At 40.1% G+C, this 22,219-nt stretch overlaps 1 protein-coding gene across 1 annotated transcript in view; it reads left to right on the top strand.

Annotated features, from left to right (window-relative positions):
• Positions 1-22,219, top strand: part of LOC109919487 (dedicator of cytokinesis protein 1-like) — a 344,368-nt gene that overhangs the window by 184,697 nt on the left and 137,452 nt on the right. Inside the window, exons 26-27 of the mRNA XM_048609182.1 lie at positions 154-260; positions 18,653-18,780. Of these exons, the coding sequence (XP_048465139.1) occupies positions 154-260; positions 18,653-18,780 (235 nt within the window). The remainder of the gene's footprint in view (positions 1-153; positions 261-18,652; positions 18,781-22,219) is intronic.

Here is a 22,219-nt window from a genome sequence, read left to right as displayed (position 1 = left end):
AGTGTTGGAATTTACTTATAAGTTACACGATTGTTCTGATAGTCGTATGGTGAACCTCAAGATAATCTCTATATATAAAGAATTCTTTGATCGTATGCTTAAGGCCTTAATTTGATCATAATTTAATTGTGACTTGTCTGCCTTTTTGTACAGTAAACTATTTACAGACTTTATCCACAAAGTTCCATCAGGCAGACTTGTGCTTCAGAAACTGTACTGTTTGATAGAAATAGTGCACAGTGACCTCTTCACACAGCATGGTGAGTAAGATTTTCCAGTAATTAAAATGACATTTTTATCGTGCTAAGGCATCTTTCAAGTTTTGAGCTATATTGGTACTATGTTGATTTGAAGCAAATGAGGGTTTGAACCAATTAAATTAACTTTTAAGAGTAGGAATATTTGGCATCATGGTTTTCTCCTTTTTTTGTCGAAGGAAGCTGAAGGAAAATGTGTGTGCTTGTAAACAGCTTAAAATCCCATTGCTGTTTTTCTTTTTAAAAAGTCAAGAAACTCCAGAGCTGAAGCGTGCATTAACCATGTGCAGCGTGTAAGATCCTGATGGGACTTGACGGTCTAGATGATAAAAAGATGTTTCCCCTTGTGAGGCACAGTTTAAAAATGAAGGATATGCAATTAAGTCAGAGGTGAGGGTAATCTTTTCCCTTCAAGTGATCTGAGTCGGTGAAACACTGTTCCCCAGAATGAAGTAGAGACCAGGTCATTGAATACTTTTAAGGCATTGGTAGGTTAATTTTTGAATAACAAGAGAAAAACGGTCACCAGATATAATACTGAGAGACAGAGTGGACACTAGATAAGACACTGCAAGAAAACGAGAAAATGGACAGTAAATAAAACACAGTGAGAAAGGGAGAGCGCAGGCAATGTATAAAACGTGGCAAGAGAGGGAAAGCATGGGTATCAGATAAAACACCTCATGAGAGAGAGCAGGTGGATGCCAGATAAAACGTGAGCGAGAGAGCGCGCAACGTAGTGGTCACTCTTTGCGCTCCAACGGCCAAAAGAAAGCAACATTTGCAAAGGCTGACGAGAATAACATCAGCAACAAGCAGAGGGCTGATTGATAGGTCTTGTTTCTTACTCCACTACAGCAAAAGGAACTAGCAGTTTGGTGAGTATCTATTAATTGGTTAAGGCCTACTTTATTCTCAAATTTTAATGTAGTATACACATTTGTGGCAAAGTTAACATAATACACAAAAATCAACAAATAATTGAATAATATAACTAATTAATTAAAAAATCATGAAGAATGGAATTATAGGTGCTTTTAATAGCTGCAGTCTGTTGGTGCTCAAGAATATCACTGATCAAGGGCCATCATATCTGTGCTAAGTGTTTAAAGCTTGAGTAGCTTCTGCTCAGGGTTTATGAGCTGAAGGCTAAATTACGGATGCTGTTGTGCATCAGGGTGGAGAGAAGTTACTGAGATTCTTTGTACCAGAAGGCAGTTAGACCTCTTAGAATAGGGTGTTTATGGTCAGAGGCAGGAAGATGTGATTGCAAGTGAGTTAATCGAGGACTCGGAGGACAGGAATATCAGCCTCTTCAGTTGTCCAACAGGTCGAGGTTCTCTGAGCTTGTTTGACTATGGAATGGATGAACTAAATGATCATGGGACCATGGTACAAGAAGCAGTTCCAGCAGGGGGAGCCAATTGGTATTTTGCATCTGTTGGGGTCAGGTTCGTCAAAGAGATTGACACTGTTCACTGCCGGAAAGAGTGAATGTTCTAGCCAGGTGCCAGGCTTCAGGTTACCTGCTGTGGACTGGAGATGAGCTTTCAGTGGTCCTTGCAGGCACCAGTGACATAGTTAGAACCAGGAAAGAAGTTCTACACAGTCAGTGTGAGGACTAGATGCCAAATTAAGAAGCAGAAGCACAGACGTTCTCGTTAATCTCTGAATAATGTCAGGATTATTACCTGAGCCACATGCAGAACAGTGTGTGGGGAAGCAGTCCCTGAGCAATGTGAGAAAAAATGAGTCCTGGGGCAACGTGAGGGGAAGCGAGTCCCAGTGCAGCACAACATACCTTGTTGCAGCTGAGTGCTGGTGAGGAGCGGACTGGAGGCTTGGAGTGCAGCGGCACAGTTGTTGGGCTGGGGCCTGATGTGGTTGATTAGACCACGTGCTGAGCTGCTGCTATTTGAAGCTCTTTACTGGATAGTAATATAAATCCTTTAACTATGTTCTAACTATCTTGGTTCTGACTTCTTTTTTAACACTGTAAATAATGCTACTACTTTTCCTTTTATTCCTCTTTGTATCCAAAATTTGTACCTAGGTACTCATACCTCAGATGGTGCCATTAAAGGCAGCCATTGTAAGAACTTTTCATTGTACTCCTGTACTTCTATGTTGGAGTACACGTGACAATAAAGGATATTCTATTCTATTCTATTCTAAGGCAATTAAGGTTATAAAGAAGAATGCATGGCTAAAAGACTGGTGTGAGAGTGGTTAGTTCCAGTTTGTAGGGCACTAGCAGTACTAGGGAAAATAGAATATGTATCATTAGGATAGTCTACATCTGAACTGGTGTACTGGTGTTTTTGAGAACTACATAATTATGGAAGTAGAACGGGTTTTAAGCTAATAATGAGGGCAAGGAAATTTGGGAATTTGTGGTGAAGCAAAGGCAACAGAGAAAGTCCTTAATGTGGGAAATGATTGTTCCCTTCCTGTCATTGTCTGAGACTTCAAATCTAAGATGAAACTAGAGGTTACAAAATTAATAAAAGAACAAGAGGTATGGCACTGTATTTGAATGCAGGTAGCACTGTAAACAAAACATGAGCTAGTAATACAAATGGAGACAAATAAGTATAATCTGCAGGCCAGTACCGATGTATATTTTCAGGATGCCCTAGATTGGGACTGGAGTATTGAAGAGTATGCAATTTTTAGGAAAGACAGGCAGCTTGGAAAGTGGGGAGGAATGGCTGTATTAGTTAAAGTTGCTATTAACCCAATAGAGGATGACTTAAATTCAGAAAACTCGAATAAAGAAGTAGAATGGAAGAGATAAAAGCAAGAGGTCACTTGTGGGGGCAGTGTACAGGGCCCCTTACAATAACCATATTGTAGGAGAGAGTTTCAAGGCAGAAATAACAAGAGCTTGTGAAAGAGTCTGACAATTACCATGGGAGATTTTACACTATATAAAGACTGGAAAAAAAACAGATGGAGAAAAAGTAGTCTAATTGAGGAATTCACTGAACGTTTTCAGGACAATTTCTTAGACCAGCATGGAACCAGCTGGAGGGAAGGTTACAGTTCTGGTCTTGACCAACAAGATTAGTTACTGAAGGTAACAGCAGGTAGGTAGCAGCAACTATAATACGATTATAGACTTTGAAGAGAGAGAAGTGTTGATCAAAGACTACTGTTTTGTATTTAAATAAGGGCAATTGGGGGGCATGAGACAAAGCTCGCAAAAGTAAGCTGATAGTTCAGATTAAAGGGTGGACCAATAGAGATACAATGGCAAACATTTAAGGAGACATTCCGGAAAACACTGAATCAATGCCTTTCAACAAATAAGAAAATTCTAAGGGATAGGCCTGCCATCTGTGCTAAACTAAAAAAGTCAAAGATAATATCAAACTCAAAAGAAAACAAATGTTGTGCAAAGATAAGTGGCGGGTCAGAAGACTGGGCACAATATAAAAGGAAGGAATAATTAAATCAAGAAAACATTACTAAAAGATTAACTTAAGGTGGAATAAGAGTACAAGAGCAAGTTAGCTAAAAATACAAGATTCTTTAGGCATTTAAAAAGAAAAATTAACAAGTTAAGTATTGGTCCAATAAAGTAAATGAGTCTGGGAAATTAGTAATGGAGAACAAAGAGATGGTAGACAAATTGAACAGATACTTTGCACCAGTCTTCACTAAAGAAGATGCAAGTAACATCCTGGAAGTAGCTGTAAATCAGGAATTGAAAGAAAGAGAGGAACTCAAGAAAATTAAAATTACCAAGGAAGTAGTACTGAGTAAATTGTTAGAACTATGAGTTGAGAAGTCTGTAGATCCTGATGTATTTCATCCTAGTGTCTTAATCAGTCTCATTAGTTACTTTTTTATATAAATCTACAAACTAGGAACGAGAATGGGCTGCTCAGCACTTCAAACCTGCTGCGCTAATGAATAATATAGCTGATCTAGTTTTAACCTCAACTGTAAATTTCTGCATATCCCTGATAATCTTTCATCCCCTTGGTATGCAAGAATCTATTTACCTCTTCCTTAAAATTATTTAAAGTATCTGCATCTGCTGCCTTTTGAAGTACGGAATTCCAAAGACCGATAACCCTCTGAGAGAAAACAATGTTTCCTAATGCCTGTCCTAACGTTTTGATGCATTTGTTTTTATTTTTCAAAAGTCATTAGATTTGGAGAAGATTCCTTTATATTGAAAAACAGTTAATGTAATGCATTAGAAGCTGTCATTAAAGATGTTTATAATAAGGTACTTGAATAAATTCAAGGAAATCAGGCAGTATCAACATGGATTTGTTAAAGACAAAACATGCTCAACAAATTTTTTTGGTGTTCTTTCAAGAAATAATTTGTGTTGTGATATAAAGGCAATCAGTGGATGTGTTGTATTTAGATTTCCAGGGTACATTTGGTAAGCACCACATAAAAAGTTATTGTGGAAAGTAAAACCTGATAGATAACATTTTCTGAAGAAGGGTCTAGGCCCGAAACGTCAGCCTTCGTGCTCCTCTGATGCTGCTTGGCCTGCTGTGTTCATCCAGCTTTACACCTTGTTATCTTAGATAACATTTTTGCATGGATAGAAGATTGGCTGGTTAATAGGAAGCACAGTAGGAATAAGTGGGTTGTTTTTTAGACTGGTAGGATGTTACCAGTGAGGTCGGTGCTGGGCCTCGACCTTAACGATTTATATAAATGATTTGGATAAAGGGACCACAAGCATGGGAGCTAAGTTTACTGATGAGAGAAAGATAAGTTGGAGCATGAGTTTGAAGATGACGAAAGGAACGTACAAAGGGTCGGAGATAGGATAAGTGAGTAGTCAATGATTTGGCAAGTGGAATATGATGTGGGAACAGGCAGAATTGACCATTTTAGTTGAAAGAATAAATAGGAAACATATTATCTAAGTAGAGGTTGCAGAACTCTGAGATGCAGAGAAATATGGGTGCCCTAGTGCATGAATCACAGAACTTAGTATGCAAGTACTGCAAGTAATCAGGAAATCTAATGAAAGGTTACGTTTCATTCTGAGGGAAATTGAATGCAAGAGTAAAGACCTTATGATTCAGCTGTGCAGGACATTGGTGAGACCATTTCTGGAGCACTGTGTACAATACCGACACTGTACTTAAGTTATAGAGTCATACGGCATGATAACAGGCCCTTCGGCCCAATGTGTCCTTATTGACCAGGTTTCCTAAACTAAACTGGTCCCATTCGTCTGCATTTGGCCCATATCCCTCTAAACCTTTCCTATCCAAGAACCTGTCCAAATATCTTTTAAATGTCTTAATTGTACCTGCCTCTACCGTATCCTCTGGCAGCTCGCTCCATATACATACTACCCTCTGTGTGAAAAAGTTCCCCTTAGGTCCTTTTTAAATCTTTCCGCTCTCACCTTAAACCTATGCTCTCTAGTTTTTGACCCCCCTATGTTGGGGATAAGATCCTGGCTATTCACCTTACCTATGCCCCTTACGATTTTATAGACTTGTATAAGGTCAACCCCCATCCTCTTGCGCTCCGGGAAAAAAAAATCCCAGACTATCCAGCCTCTCCTTATAACTCAAACCTTCCAGTTTTGGTAACATCCTTATAAATCTTATCTGCAATCTTTCCAATTTAATTACATTCTTCCTATATCAGGGCAACCAGAATTGTATGCAGCACTCTAAATGTGGCCTTACTAATGTCTTGTAGAATTGTAACATCATGTCCCAACTCCTGTACTCTATGCTCTGACCAATGGAAGCAAACGTGCCAAATATTTTCTTCCTGTCCACCTGTGACAGCACTTTTAAGGAATTATGCACCTGCACCCTTAGATCTCTCTGTTTGTAACACTCCTCAGGGCCCTACCATTAGTTATGTAAGTCCTGCCCTGGTTTGTCTTAACAAAATGCAACATCTCACATTTATCTACATTAAACGCCATATGCCATTCCTAGGCTCACTGAACCTGTTGTACTCTTAGATAACCTTCTTTGTTGTCCATTATACCACGTATTTTGGTGTCATCTGCAAACTTACTTAACATGCCTCCTCTAATCTCATCCTCAATGTTTATATAAATGGTGAACAATAGTGGACCCAGCACCAATTCTTGCAGCATGCCACTGGTCACAGGCCTCCAGTCTGAACAACTATCATCTACTGCCACCCTCTGTCTCCTTCCCTCAAGTCAATTTTGTAGCCAGTTGGCTCTCTCTCCTAGATTCCATGTGATCTAACTTTACTAGCCAGTCTACCGTGCGAAATCTTGATGAAGGCCTTGCTAAAGTCCAGTAGACAATGTCAACCACTCTGCCTTCAAATATCTTCTTAGTCATCTCTTTTAAAAAGAACTCAATCAGATTTGTGAGACACGATATCCCACGCTCAAAGCCATGCTGACTATCCCTAATTTAGTCCTTGCCTTTCCAATTGCATGTGTATTCTGTCTCTCAGAATCCTTTCCAACAGCTTACCCACTACAGATGTTAGGATTAACAGGCTGTAGTTCCCTGGTTTTTCCTTGCAGTCTTTCTTGTATAACGGCACAACTTTAGCCACCCTCCAGAGGCACCTCACCCATGGCTGTCGGTGATACAAATAAGTTTGCTTGGGGCCGCACAGTTTCTTCCCTAGCTTCTCACAATGTCCTGGGATACATTTGATCAGGTCCAGAGGATTTATCTACCTTAATGCATTTTAAGATGTCCAGCACCACCACTTATGTAGTATGAACTCTTTTCAAGACCACTATTTATTTCCCCGAGTTCCCTAGCTTCCATGTCTTTCTCCACAGCAAATGCTGATGAGAAATATTAATTTAGGATCTCACCCACTTCTTCATAGCTTCACATATAGATGACCTTGTTGATCTTTAAGAGGCACTATTTGCTCCCTAATTACTCTCCTGTCCTTAATATACATTTCTTTGGATTCTTTTTTACCATATCTGCGAAAGCTATTTTATGTCCCCTTTTTGCTTTCCTGATTTCCTTCTTAAGTGTACACCTACATCCCTTGTACTCCTCAAGGATTCACATAATCTCAGCTGCCTGTATCTGACATATATCTTTTTCTTGACCAGAGCCTCAATATGTCTTGTCATCCAGTGTTCCCTACTCCGACCAGCCTTGCCCTTCACACTTACCGGAACATGCTGGCCCTGAACTTCTGTTATCGCGCTTTTGAAAGCTTTCCACTTGCCAGATGACCCTTTACCTGTGAGCAGCCGCCCCCAGTTAACTTTTGAAAGTTCGTGTTTAATACCATCAAAATTGGCCCAGCACCAATTTAGAACTTGTGTACCATACCTATCCTTTTCCATAACTATTTTGAAACTAACAGGATTATGGCCACTGGTCCCAAAGTGTTCCCCCCCACCACCCCATGCAGCACCTCAGTCACTTGCCATGCCTTTTTTTTCCCAAGATAAGCTTGAGTTTTGCTTTTTCTCTAGTCAGGCTATCTACACATTGATTGAGAGAGTTTTCCTCAGCACACTGCACAAATCCCTCCCCATCCAAGCTCTTAGCACTGTGGCAGTCCCAGGCTACATTTAGAAAGTTAAAGTCCCCTAGTATTACAACTGTACTATTCTTATAGGTATCTATGATCTCCCTATTTCCTGCTGACAATTGTGGGGGTTCGATAGTGCAATCCTGTCAAAGTGATCACTCCCTTCTTAGCTCTACCCAGAAAAGCTTCACTGGGCAGTCCCTCAGGAATATCCTGTCTCAGTACTGCTGTGATGTTTTCCCTAATAAAAAACACCAATCTCCTTCCTCTCTAGCTTCCTCTTTTATCCTTCCTATAAGATCTGTACTGTGGGACAATGAGTTGCCAATCCTGTCCTTCCTTGAACCATGTTTCTGTAATAGCTGTGATATCCCAGTCCTACGTTCCCATCGATGCCCTGAATCCATCTGCCTTACCTGTCAGGCCTCTTACATCAAAATAAATACAGTTTCATTCACTGTTATAGAACTCCACACAGTTAAATTTCCATGCCTCCTGCTCTAATGCATCAATATTTTGGAATGATGAATGCAAATGTTACAATTTATGGGTCACAGATGCCAAGCTTCAGTTTTGCAGCTGATTTGAATAGGTTCCTCGTCAGCTTCGTTGGGTGCTAAGTTCTCTCCTCTGTATAGGAACAAAATTGCACTCTCCATAAGGGATTGTGTGATGTGAAGGTGCCTTTCTACCTGACTCTTGACGCCTTTTTCAAGTCAACGAAAATGAGCTGACGTAGATGTACTTAGATTATATTCTTTCTTACTCATATACAATTGTCGACAGATATAACTTTTTTGACATATTCTATTCTAAAGATTAATCAAACATTGAGGATGTATAATGCTAAGTTATTAATCACTCTAAGTCTTGTATCTGCAGAATGAATAGAGATAGCTAATCATTGTTATTTTTCATCATCATGCGTCATATTTGAGACGATAGATGAACCTGGTAGTCTTATCTGGAAATATTTCTTTGAAACACAAAAATATTGTTAGATTATTGATTTATCAAGGTCTTTGTAAGATCAATGCTAGTTCACTGCATGTAGCAGGCATGTCGTTGAAAGTTGAGATGTAGAGAACTTGTGCTCAGAGTGATTAAATCTTCCTTGTTTGTTTGAGTTCCATATTGGTGCAGGATATAACAATCATCTCAAGAAGCAACATTACCTCCTTAATCACTGTTCTTTAAGCATTTGAAATCCAAAGCATCATGTCTTACATTCTCATCCAGACCACAGCCTTCACTCTCTCTCTCGTGCACTCCCATTTGCACTCTTGTACTCTCTGTCTCTTATTTGCTAAGGTTCTTGTTCAGTTAAGTCTTTACAAGGTATGGTATTTAGCTCTGCATTTTTGCTCAAAACTATCAGTTCTTTGACATGGGATTTCATTGTTTTTTTCACCATCAGGGCTTCTCCTTCAACAACGCACCCATATCCTCAGAAAATCCTTTTACCCTTGGATCTCTTGTGTGTTACTTCTATCTATATTTCTAAGAGAAACCAGGTATACTTTTGCTCCCTTCCTTCTGCTGTTTGTCTACCCGTTTTTACTTACTCGTTAAACATTAAATGAAAGCTATTTTTGCACAGCGAGGCACTATGTTGTGCCCATCTAATAATTTGCATTTCCATAATATTCCTCGGAGCAGTATTTTAATGTTTATTATTCTGTTCTTTCATACAATTTTCTGTTCAAAAAGAAAGCTTGCATTTATATAGTACTTTTCAAGACTCCTGATGTCTCCAAGCATTTCTTAAGCAATGAAGTACTTTTGAAGTTTGGTTGCTGTTGTGTGTGTGTGTAAAATGTGGCAGCCAATATGCATATAATAACTTAGTGTTATCATGATGAAATAATCTTTTTGTAATTTGATTGAGGGGAACACTGAGGTTACTAGTATAACTCTCCTGCTCTTCTTTGAAATACTGACTTAGAATCTTTTACATTCATTCAATCAAGCAAGCAGATGGGTCTTCAGTGCTCCCTCAGTAGCGCTGGAATGTCAACTTTGACTTTTGTTCTTGAATCCTGGAATGGCGCTTGAACCCAGAACCTTAGGACTCAGAGGCTAAACTTTACTAAATGAATCAGAGTTGGCACAGGTTATTATTGAATAATTAATTTGTGCCAATGAGAAGGAAGTTTTCTGAAAAAAACTTTATATGGTTTGTTTGATTATGGCAGTTCAAATTTGCAAAAGTTCTTGACTTTCTTTTCCTCGTGAATGACTTTGACTTTTTTATGTTTACTGGTACATTGGACTGTCTCTGTTTGGCATGTCTCCACTCAGCAGCCACTGTGACATAAGATTAATTGATAGCAACTCTGATCTTTCTTGCTTACTTCTAGTGACCAACTTGCACAACGTCTATCTACATCATGCCATTTTTGTACTGTGACACCAGCATTATATTTAAAGTAATAGTTTAACAGTATCTCCACTTCCTGGTAAATGATAACCTTAGTTTTGGGTTTGACATCCTGATCCTCAAATATTCTTTTCTAAATTGGCTGCAGGCTGACCTAGCGTATTGATAGCTATGACAAGTTTTGTCATTTATGTCTGCCTTCCTTAAGATAAAGCTTTCAAGGTATGTAAATTGATATTTATTTCCAGGGTCTCACCATTCATCTTAATTGATGAGGTGGGTTATTATCCCACGGGAACTGGTTTGAAACAAAATCTTAGTTTTCCAGTTGTTTAACTAATAAGGCCATTTAGTCAATGCTCCTATATGCTTTGGAGATTTGGACAATGCACGGCAGGAACCTCCAAACTGTTGAGAAGTACCACTGGTACCTTTTACAAGGTTCTCCAAATCGGGTGGCAAGACAGGCAACCCAGCAGCAACAAGCCCAATATCTCTCTCACACCAGTCAAAACCAACTACACTGGATAGGACATGTTATTTGAATGTCTGACATGAGACCCCGCAGCTATATGACCTGGTTTGCTCTTTCATAGACCCTGATGCAAATAGTGTGGCTCCCTTTTGGGATTTTTGTCGCAATGTTCGTATGTCTGTAGCTGAAAGCCAAGATAACTTGAATCTCTGGAGGCTGACGATCCACATACCAGTAAACATAAAAGTCATTCACGAGGAAAAGAAAGCCAAGAACTTTTGCAAATTTGAATCTGCAATACTCAAACAAACCATATAAAGTTTTTTCAGAAAACTTCCTTCTCATTGGCATTCCATCAGACGAAATAAAAGAAGGAAAGCCTTGCACTTAAAGTACAGTAAACTTTGTTTTAACTGGCAATTTATGAACTGGCACTGTCAATAAACAAGCAATAGTTATTTACCTCAAATACTGGAGCTTTACTGTATTATAGTGACCTTTGCAATGTCGGAGTAGTCAGTTGAGGGTGCGAGTGTGAAGGCTGTCTGCCAATAAGTTTTATTTAAGGCGAAGTTACATTATTATTTAAGTGACTTATGCTGTAAATAAAGAATAACAGTGATGTGTATATCCCTGCATTATGTTTCTATTATTTAATTGCATGTTTTTATATTATGTGGACCTCGTGATCAACTGAAATATTTGATCAACCAGTGCACTCCTGGTCCCAAAAGTGCCAGTTATTGAAAAAGTTTACTGTAGTGACTTCTCACAAATTTGGGATGTCCCAAAGCACATTATAGCCAGTTGAATATTTCTTGAGGTTTGGTAAATAGTATAATGGAGGAAATGTCACAACTAATTTGCACCCTGTGAACACCTACACACACAATAATGCGATAAAGATGAATAAATTATCATAGTGATGTTGACTAAGAGATTAATGTCAGACAGAAAACCAGGGAGAACTTCCAAATCTGAACTATTCCACAAAATAGAGCTGCCCACTGAGAGTGAAAGAAACCTGGCATTGTCAGCCTTGATGTTTGCGCTTGGATCTCTGGAGTGGAAGCTAGACTCCCTAGCTCAGAGACTAGAATGATACCAATGGAAGCGTGGCTGTTTAAAACATGCAGTAAAGTAATTACTTAGTAGAAAAGAATATTGGAACTTTTGAACATTTTGGAGGAAGCACACATAGGGAACAGCTTCCACATCAGTAATTTGTTTAGGCATGAAAAGGGAGACTACTGATGTTATTTTGTAAGTATAAAGTCATTAGTTTATGGCATAGCAGTCAGAGCCTGTTAGTAAGTAGGAATGTCTTAATTCACTGAAAAAAATACTTATTTACTAGCTTCTAATTCCACTGAAAGGCCAAAAAAAACCCCTTGATTGTTCATGGCAGTTTGGTCACGTTGTAACTCGATGACACATCGGCCATATTCTAGATATAGATTTTAAAAATAAGTAAGTTCTTTATGCTGAGGAGATCAGTAATCTCTCAAGACGAATAGTAACTACTGGATATATGTATCATGAGGTTTAATAGATAACACTCCAGTTGTCTGTCATCTATCCTATATTAGCTAGTGAAACATTATCATAAGCTATAGAGATAGCAAGAACTACAGATGCTCCTGGGCCGCCTCCAGTGTCACAACAACACCACCCGCAAACTGGAGGAGCAACATCTCATATTGCCCCTAGGGAGCCTACAGCGCGAGGACATGGAATTCACCAGTTTCAAAATCTCCCCAACCCCGGCCTCATCCCATTTCCAAAACTCCCTCTCGCCTCCGCCTTCTTGACCTGACACAACCTGTCCATCTTCTCTCTCACCTATCCGCCCCACCCATCCCACTGACCAAACCCCACCACTCCCTAGCTGCACTCATCTATCACTATCCTACCTACCTTCCCCAGTTCCACCCCTGCTCTGTCTATTTATTTCCCAGCTCCCTTCCACTTCCCATTTCTGAAGAAGGGTATTGACCTGAAAAGTCAACTTTCCTGCTCCTCTGATGCTGCCTGGCCTGCTGTGTTCCTCCAGCTCCACTCTGTGTTGTCATTATTATAAGCTATGTTCAGGTTGGAATAGTTTGGCTATTCTTGTGTTCCACCATATATAATATTTGTTCATATGGAAGACATTGGCAGATGACAAGCTAGTATAACATTGCCTGTCGGTGTATTAAATCAATGCTATGGACGGTGCAGTCCTGTGAGGTTTCATGTGGCAGAGAATTACAGATCTTCTGTGAGTAAATTTTGTAACTGCCTTTTTTGGATCCGCTTACTTGGGGGAAGAGTAGGTTAAAGTTGTTCAAGAAATTTTTAAGAGGCAGAGTCTATGGCCCTTTACAATTAGATCCTTAAGATTTTAATCAGGGGCAGCATTTAAATTGCCCTTTGTGGTCCTGTTGTGGCACAGTGGTAGTATCCCTACCCCTAGACTGTGAGGCCTGTGTTCAAATCGCACCTGCTCCAGTTGTGTTTAATAACATCTCTTAACAGTTTAATTAGAAAAATAGGTTAAATTTCAAAATAAAACTTGCCCTTTGTTACTCGTTCTTGACTCAATCGATAATATTACCATTGAACATCCAGCAGGACACGAGAGTAAAGTCTGCCATTAGAATAAATATGGGAATAGTGCCACTGAGGCAGAGAGGAGAGGCACATATCTAATCAGTTTGTCTGAGGATTCTGAGTTTAGTTTTACTCCCTATACCACAGTCTATGGTGCTAACTAATATTAACTTTATACATTGTAATATTGTTAAATTCCAATTGAAACAAAATTTAGGGTATTCCTATTCCCATGTAAATTATTCCAAATAAAACCAGTCAGCCTAAACTATTGCATAAAATTTAAAATGGAATTAGTCACTTGGGCCCTGGTTTTTGCTATGAGGTAGAACGTTTCTGCTGTGTCACAAATGTCCGAAGAAGTCTCACATTCCGATATTGCCAATATTTGCAAGTGTGGGATGTGGGAAGCTCCTTATTTGGCGGAATGCGCAGTACCCAGAGGCAGCGAGGGTATCAGATTTTGGAGTCCCTGGTGTCTGGAAACCAGAGAATAAAAACTAAATCCGTTAAGAGCATGCCTGTCCTCAGTGCATTTCTCTTGGATAGCCAGACGCCCCCTTTGACTGTAGTACCCCTGAAGGTATGGTTCCAGGAGGCCTCAGAGATCGTAGTTCCTTTTATTGGGGAGGGTGTCAGGTAATCTTTTGATGGGTGGGGAGGGGTAATCCTTCAGGTATCTCTGGGGCTGTGAACAATTGTGCCTAAAAGGTGCATAAGCTCCTCTGAACTATACAACCTGTCAAGTGTAAACAAGCGTTGGCTTAACAGTAAGTGCTAACTTGCCAAGACATGCTAAATAGTGTTGGCCTGTCAAAAACTGGGAAGTACATGCAGCAAGAGAGCATCACAATAAAGCAGACTGGGACAGCAGACCTGGATGGCAGGTTCTCCCTCCGAGTGAAAGGCAATGGCAGGGGGAAATAAAAACTCAAGGACAGAGAGCCCCTTCAACCTGTTTTTACCTGTCGGGGCTGAGGTGTGATGTCAGAGGAAAACCTCCTAGGTGATTGGGTGTTTCTTCTTTGTCTCTCTTTTGATTGGCCATATGGTAACGGGGCAAGTGAAAGAGTAAGCATTGAATCTAGAGCAATCATACAAAGCAAGAAACTTTATCATCACCTGCTATCTCAGTGGAACAGTATACCTTCTGTCCAGTGAGGACATGAAATGTGCAGAGCTGAATAAAGTATGCTTTCCAAATGCATGTGTAAAATTCATGAACTATTAACAAAAACCTAAATTGGAGAAATTCAGCTGGTCTGGCAACATCTGTGCAAAGAAAGCAGAGGTAATGTTTGGTCGTCTTGAGAACTGAATGTAGCCAGCAGAAGTTGGTATATATGCTGAAGACAAGTGATGGGGTGGGTAACGGAGTAAGCAGTAGGTGGAGTGGGAGTCCAGAGGGAGAGAAAAACAGTTAGTATTTATGATTTTTAAGTTCCTTTTCCCATCAAATAAACGCTGAACATCGTTACTTATTTCCAGTAGTTCTTTCTTTAACACATTTTGAAGAATGGCACTGGAAACAATAAAGGCACACCATGCTACACTGACTGTGCAAAATCTTCCTTGATCGTACCTGAGGACTTCTTTTGAAATTGGGAGAGCTTTTTCTTAGAACAGTCAAGGAAGGAACAGCAACGGTTCTACCAGCAGAACAGACTGAGCAGTGGTGCTCAGATGTGACAGTGCGATGCTGTGAGTTTTCAACCTTGGCTCCAGCCTCTAATAAGTCACCTGGCATCAGGTCAAGTGCAAGCGAGGAATCCTGTAGCTGACTACCAGATACCAACCTCCCTTGGCTGATTAATCTTTGTCCCTCCATGTTGTATGTTATTTGGAAGCAGCAGCATCCTGCTTAGTTGTTAGCGTAAAATAGTCCTTTTCTGCTTCTGTACAGCAGCATTATCTTTGTCTCTGCTTTTCAAGAAACAGCTGCTATTTTTTCTGAGATGCTGCAAAGGTGTTAATGCTGACATTTGCGATGTCAATAGGTTTCTTTTGAGTTTCTATCTTTGTTGGCATTTTGATCCCATAGTGGTGTTGAGCTGGGTATTTATTGTGACTTGACCCATCCCTATTTTTAGAATACTTTGTCTTACCTCAAGGCAAAGGGAGTATTAAAAAAAATTGACTTATTACTATCATGTGTACCAAGGCAAAGTGAAAAGTGTTCTCTTGCATGCTTTATAGGCAGATCATACTGTACAAGCACATCAGGATAAGAGAACAGAGTGCAGGATACAGTATTACAGCTGCAGAAAAGTTGCAGTGAGAGATCAATATTAACATTTAAGAGGTCCATTCAAAGGTCTGATAACACTGGGAAAGAAGCTGTTATTGAATCTGTTCGTATGTGCGTTCAGGTTTTATATCCTCTGCCCAATGGAAGAGGGTTGAAGAAAGTTCTGATGAAGGGTCACCGGACCCTCCACAGATGCTGCCAGACCTGCTGAGCTTTTCCAGCAACTTTGTTTTTGTTCCTGATTTACAGCATCTGCAGTTCTTTTGGTTTTTATTTTGAAGAAAGTCTAACTGGGGCGCAAGGGGTCTTTGATTTTGGTTGCCTTCCCGATGCAGCAGGAAGTATAGTTGAAGTCTGTGGATGGGAAGCTGTGATGGACTGGGCTGTGTTCATGACTTTCTGTAGTTTCTTGTGGTCTTGAGAAGACCCATGTCAGGCTGTGATGGATCCAGACCGGAATCTTTCTATGGTGCAACTATAAAAATTTGTAAGTGTCTTTATGAGCATGCTGAATTTCCTTAGTCTCCTGAGGAAGTAGAGTTGTTGGTGTGCTTTCTTGACCATAGTATCAACATGGGCGGACCAGAACCGATCATTGCTGATTGTCACTCCCAGGAACTTGACCCTCTTGACCATTTCCACATCAGTACCACTGATGCAGACAGAGGTGTGTCATCCATCCCGCTTCCTGAAGTCAATGACCAGCTCCTTTGTCTTGCCAATGCAAAATCAACTGACCATGGTAATGCATTTAAGGGGAAAACCAGACAAGCATAAGAAAATAGAGAGTTGTGATGGTAGATTTAAATTTGGAAAGATGGGAACAGGCTCACATGGAGTATAAACATTGGCATGGATGAGTTAGGTGAATGCTTTCTTTCTGTACTGTGTAGTCCTTTGTATCTTCAGCTAAAAGTTGTTGATCCATCTTGGCCTCCCCGTGAGGTCTCCAGCATCAAATATTGCCAGTCTTCAGCCAATTTAATTCACTGCAGTTTGTTTTAAGAAATGTCTGAATGTGCTGGATACTATTTTTAAAAAAAAAAAAAAAAAAAAAAAATTGCTCTCACAGGATTCTTGCTGAGAAATAAAGATAGACTAGTTCTACAGCACAACTCCCAGCCAGGCTTCTCCAGTAGGATCACAATACTAGCATCTACCCAAGCATGCCCTGTCTCCAAAAGCAGGGTAAATTCATTGCTTTCAGTTACAACCCCATCATTCTGCTCTCAATTATCAGCAAAATGATGGAGGTTGTTGCCCACAGTGCTATCAAGTGACACGAATACCAGGAATAACCTGGTTACTGATGTTCAGGTTGAATTCCCCTAGGGATGCTAGGCTTCTGACTCATTAGAGACTTGGCTGAAATTTAGTCTAAAAAGCTGAGTTTGAGAGTTCAGTTGGAAGTAACTGCCCTGGAAATCAAGGTAGCGTTTAGAGTCGTATAGTCATAGAAATGTACAACATGGAAACAGATCCTTTGGTCCAACTCGGCCATGCCAACTAGGTTTCCTGAATAAATCTAGACCCATTTGCCAGCTTTTGGTCCATGTCCCTCTGAACCCTTCCTGTTCACACATGCATCCAGATGCCTTTTAAATGTTGTAATTGTACCAGCCTCCACCACTTCCTCTGGCAGCTCATTTCTCACATTCACCACCCTCTGCATGAAAAAGTTGCCCCTTAGGTCCCTTTAAAATCTTTCCCTCTCACCTTAAACCAATAGCTTCTAGTTTTGGACTTCCCCCATCCCAGGGAAAAGACCTTGTCTATTTACCCTATCCATGCCGCTCTTGATTTTATAAACCTTTATAAGGTCACTCCTCAGCCTCTGATGCTCCAGGGAAAATATCCCCAGCCTATTCAGCTTCTCCGTCTCTCTCTCCCTGTGGTATCAAGAAGCCCGAATAAAATTCAGTCGCTGAAGTTAAAGGAGATATGTCCCCACTGAATGGAGTTATAGTGAGCATAAAGGAAGATGATTATGGTTTTTTTTCGGAGGCCTGTTTTCAGAACCTCGGGACATTGCTGCCGGTGTTCCTCATAGGAAGTGGAACTGTTTACTGATGATTGCAGAATTCAGTACAATTCCCAACTTCTCAGATATTGACACAGGAACAACTTGCATGAGAAAAGACTTGCACAGCATTCAGGTTTGCAATCAGTAAGTAATGTTTGCTCCACACACATCGATAATGACCATTTTTAACAAGAGAGGAGCCAACCATCTCACCTTAATATTCAATGGTCTTACCGTTGCTGGGGTTATCTTTCAGCAGAAATTCAAATGGACCAACCACTTAAAATAAAAACATGAAGTGCTGCAGAGTCACAGTGGGTCTATCAGCATCTGTGGAGAGAGAACCAAGCTAATCTTTTGTGTCCAATATGACTTTAAATACAAGGGCACATTAGAGGCTGGGAATTCTATGGCTAGTATCTGACTCTCCAAAGCCATGTGTTCCACAAGGCACAATCGGGGAGTGTGATGGAGTATGCCCAATTTCCTGGATGAGTGCAGAAACTGTAGCACAATCAAAGAATAAGCAGCTCAAAAGAATGGCACCCTATCTATGACCGGTGTATTTTGGCAGCCATGTGCTCTATCCACACCATGCAAAGGAACCACACACTGAGACTCCTTTGACGTAACCTTTCAAACCTGCACCCCTATCACTGAGGAGAAAAAGCACTGGCCACGTGACATATAAGAATATAAAGTTTGCCTCAAAGTCCCATGCCATCTTGACTTGGAATTGTATCATCTTTCCTTAATGATTAATTGGTCAACATCCTGTAATTCCCTACTTAATAGTAATGTGAATGCATTTATACCACATAGATTGCAGTGGTGACTCACCGTGGTCTAAAATTGGCGTCACATTCTGTGAATGGATTAATTTTTTAAAAAAAAATGAAGTCAACATGACAACATTACAAGTACTGTTTCTGTATAGAGTCTTAGAGTTATCTGGTCATTTTTTCTCTTACTTATAATCCCAAATGAAGTAAATTTTAAATTTTCATTGGGTTGATATATAGTTATTTATTACGAGGATGATTTTTACGTTGACACAAATTCATTTGCAGTGTGGGTGTTTTTTGGGTTTAAGAAACAACATAGTGAAAAAATTAAACTGTTTATTTCCTAATAAGAGTTTTGTATTATTCTGAATGGTTCCACTCACTGTACCTAGACTGCAGAGACATCCTTCTACCAATGATGACTGAACAACTAAAGTATCATTTGGAGAAACAAGAGGAATTGAAGGCATGCTGCCATCTGCTTAGCAACATTTTGGAAGTACTCTACAGGAAAGATGTGGTTTGTAGTTTTATCCTGTTTGTCACTTAACTTTTTATTGGATGTTTCAATATGGATTTTTAAATGCTAAAATACAGTATTACTGTTTAAATTTATTTGTTTCACATATCGTTAGACTTTTTGTCTGTTGTGCTCGTTGTCTGACTGCTATAATTATTAATAGAAGCAGTCAGTTTTCTTTGTTCTCATTACTTATGCATTTCTCCATTTTAATTGCTTATTTTCTTCATATGCAGAATCTGTCATGCCAAAGTTTATTAATTGCATTCCTCAGAAAAGAGTTCTATCACATTAATTTTATCAAGCAAAAGTCCCCAAAGCTGTTATTGCAGCAACATGTAGACAGCAGTCATCAGAGAATAGCAACACAGGAACATGCTCAATACTTTCCTTCGACTTCTCCTTCAAGCAGTCATTGGTCTCTTTGCTTGCTCCTACTTTTTAGGCAGTCTCTTCAGGATCAAGGATGGCCTACTTCCACTCAGCTTGATTGAGTTCTGTGATGTCCAGTGCTTTGTAGACTGTCGCATGCAGGATGGTTAGTGTTTGAAGGTTGGGTAAATGAGTTGCATTTGCACGTCCTCCAGTCTTTGACTTCTACTCTACTCATACCTGATGAAGTCTGCCCAGAGTCCAGTGCCTTTTCACATGAGCTTTTGTAGTTTAGATCTATCACAATCCAAGATCTCCAATGAATTGAAGGATATTTGACTGTTGAACAAGTTGTTGTGCTGAGAGAGCTGGTTGGAAGATGACTTTAGTTTTCTGGGTCACAAAAACAAATTAATGGAAAAGCTCAACAGGTCTGGCAGCATCTGTGGAGAGAAATTAGTGTTAATGTTTCAGGTTGAGTGACCCTTCCTCAGAACTGTTCTTTTCCAGCAATTTCAATTTGTATTTCTGATTTTCAGCATCCACAGTTCAATACGTTTTTATTTAATTTTCTGGGTGTTTTGTGAAAGACCGGTTTCCTCGTATGCCTCAAAGAAGGAGTCGACAATGACCTGGACTGATACAATCATTGCTTGCAAACCAAAGCTGTATGGTTGAGATGAGAGTGGGGAATTTAGCTTTTTAAATGAATGTGGTGAAGTTTGAAATGGAATCACACTTTTATTACTGTGTAGAAGGAGATCATTCGGCTGATCATGTCTGCATCAGCTGTAAACGAACACCATCATTTAATGCTATTCACCTTGTTTTCTCCATAACTTTACACACTTTTTCTATTCAAATAATCATCTAGCGCCCTCATAATTTCTTCAGTCGAAACTGCAACGCCATACTTCCAAACAGTGCAATCCAGACCTGAACTGCTTTTTATGTGAAGGTTTTTTTCTCACATCACACTACATTTGTAAATCACTTGAAATTTGTGTCATCTTATTCATGGTTCTGTGACAAGTGGGAACAGTTTTTCCCAATCTGCTTTATCTGGGTTTTTCATGATTTTGAAAATTTCTATCAGATTTCCTCTTAGCTGCCTTCTCTCCAAGGATAACAGTCTGAACTTCTTCCATCTATCCTCATAACGGAAGTTTGTCATTCCTCGAATTGTTTTTGTAAATCTCTTCTGCACCCTCTCTGGTGTGTTCATATCCTTCCTATTAGTGTTGTGCCCAGATGTTTTTACAGTGTATAAAATTGGCTTGAAGGTAGGAAATAGAGGGTGGTGGTGGAGGGTTGTTTTTCAGATTGGAGGCCTATGACCAGCCGTGTGCCATAAGCATCAGTGCTGGGTCCCCACTGTTTTTTGTTATTTATATAAATGATTTGGATGTGAATATAGGAGGCTAATAAGTTTGCAGGTAACACCAAAATTGGAGATGTAGTGGACACCCAAGAAAAATTACCTCCGAGTTCAACGGGACCTTGATCAGATGGGTCGATGGCAGATGGAGTTTAATCTAGTTAAATGTGAAGTGCTACATTTCGGTAGGGCAAATCGGGGCAGGACTTATACACTTAATGGTAAAGTCCTGCCGAACAAAGAGACCTTGGAGTGCAGGTTCATAGTTCTTTGAAAGTGGAGTTGCAGGTAAACAGGATAGTGAAGAAGGCATTTGTACGCTTGCCTTTATTGGTCATTGCAATGAGTATAGCAGTTGGGAGGTTATGTTCAGTTGTACAGGACATTGATTAGGCCACTTTTAGAATACAGGGGGTTCTGCTATAACGCAGTATTTGTGTTCCAACACAACATGGTGTTACAGAAAATCGTGCTCTATAAATAACTGGGCCTATGTGAAAAACAGGGCTAGGGGCAGACCACCAAAAAAGTGTAACACAAAGGATAGTCCTACTGTCAGCAGCTGTTCAGAGTGGTTGGACCAACTGTGTCAGCGGCTTCGCAGCTCCTTCTTGGATTGACACAATTGTCCTCACTATTTCGACAAAATGCAGGACAGTTACCCAGGTGCCCTGGTCAGTACTTATCCCTTAGTCAGCAACACAATGACATTGTCTGACATTGTCATTGTCCCACAATCACATTGTTGCTTGTGGGAGAGTGTTGTGTGAAAATTAGCTGCTGTATTTTCTACATTGATTGCACTTCAAAAATACTTCAATGACAGTCAAGCTCTTTGTAACATCCTGAGGTTGTGAATGTTGTCAGTCTTTGTAAGCGAGAAGATTCAAGTCCTGCCTTAGAACTCAATGGCTAGGGAAGGCCATTGTGACTAAAAAGATAGAGTATCAACCGGCACATCCTTACAATACTCCCAGTAGCAGACTGTAAGATTGGGAGCGGTTGTTGGTCAGCTGTGTGACTAAAAGAACATGAGAAATTGTACTGCCACTATTCAGATTGCGACCTATACATGTGTATGTTGCCATGGCAACTCAGACTCCTTCAGCGATCTTATCATCACATCACAAGGGGTATGGAGCAAGGGTGGGAAAATCAAGTTGAAACATAAGTCAACCATGATCTGTCTAATTACTTAAATAGGCTGCTGGAACCTTCTGTTGTACCTAGGTCCTGTGCCTCTCCATGTTTTCTTTAAAGGTAAGTTAGATATACCGTTTTTCACTCTCCCGTACGCCCTAATTTTCCTGACAACAGACCTGCTGGCTTCTTACTTTTCAGTTTTAATGAAAGCTGACAAGGAGAATTTCTCTGGGCCTCTCAGAATCACAGCACTGTACAAATACGTTCTAGGTATCATTAGCAAAGGGCTCCTGACAGGAAGATGCTAACTCGATGGAATAGAGTTGTAGCCAAATGTGTTGCCGGAACACGTTAAAGCAGAACCCCCGTACTGTGTTCAACTCTGGTCACCCTTCCAGAGGAAAGATGTTGTGAAACTTGAAAAGATTACAAGGATGTTGCCAGGTTTGAGCCATAGTGAGAGGCTGAATAGGCTGGTGCTATTTTTGCTTGATTGTCAGAAGCTGAGGGGTGACTTTATAGAAGTTTATAAATTCATGAGGGGCA

Source organism: Rhincodon typus, chromosome 20 (assembly GCF_021869965.1).
Source record: "Rhincodon typus isolate 14 chromosome 20, sRhiTyp1.1, whole genome shotgun sequence".
In the NCBI taxonomy this organism is placed as follows: domain Eukaryota; kingdom Metazoa; phylum Chordata; class Chondrichthyes; order Orectolobiformes; family Rhincodontidae; genus Rhincodon; species Rhincodon typus.
The sequence above is the reverse complement of the archived record's forward strand: the minus strand, read 5'-3'. Positions and strand labels throughout refer to the sequence as shown.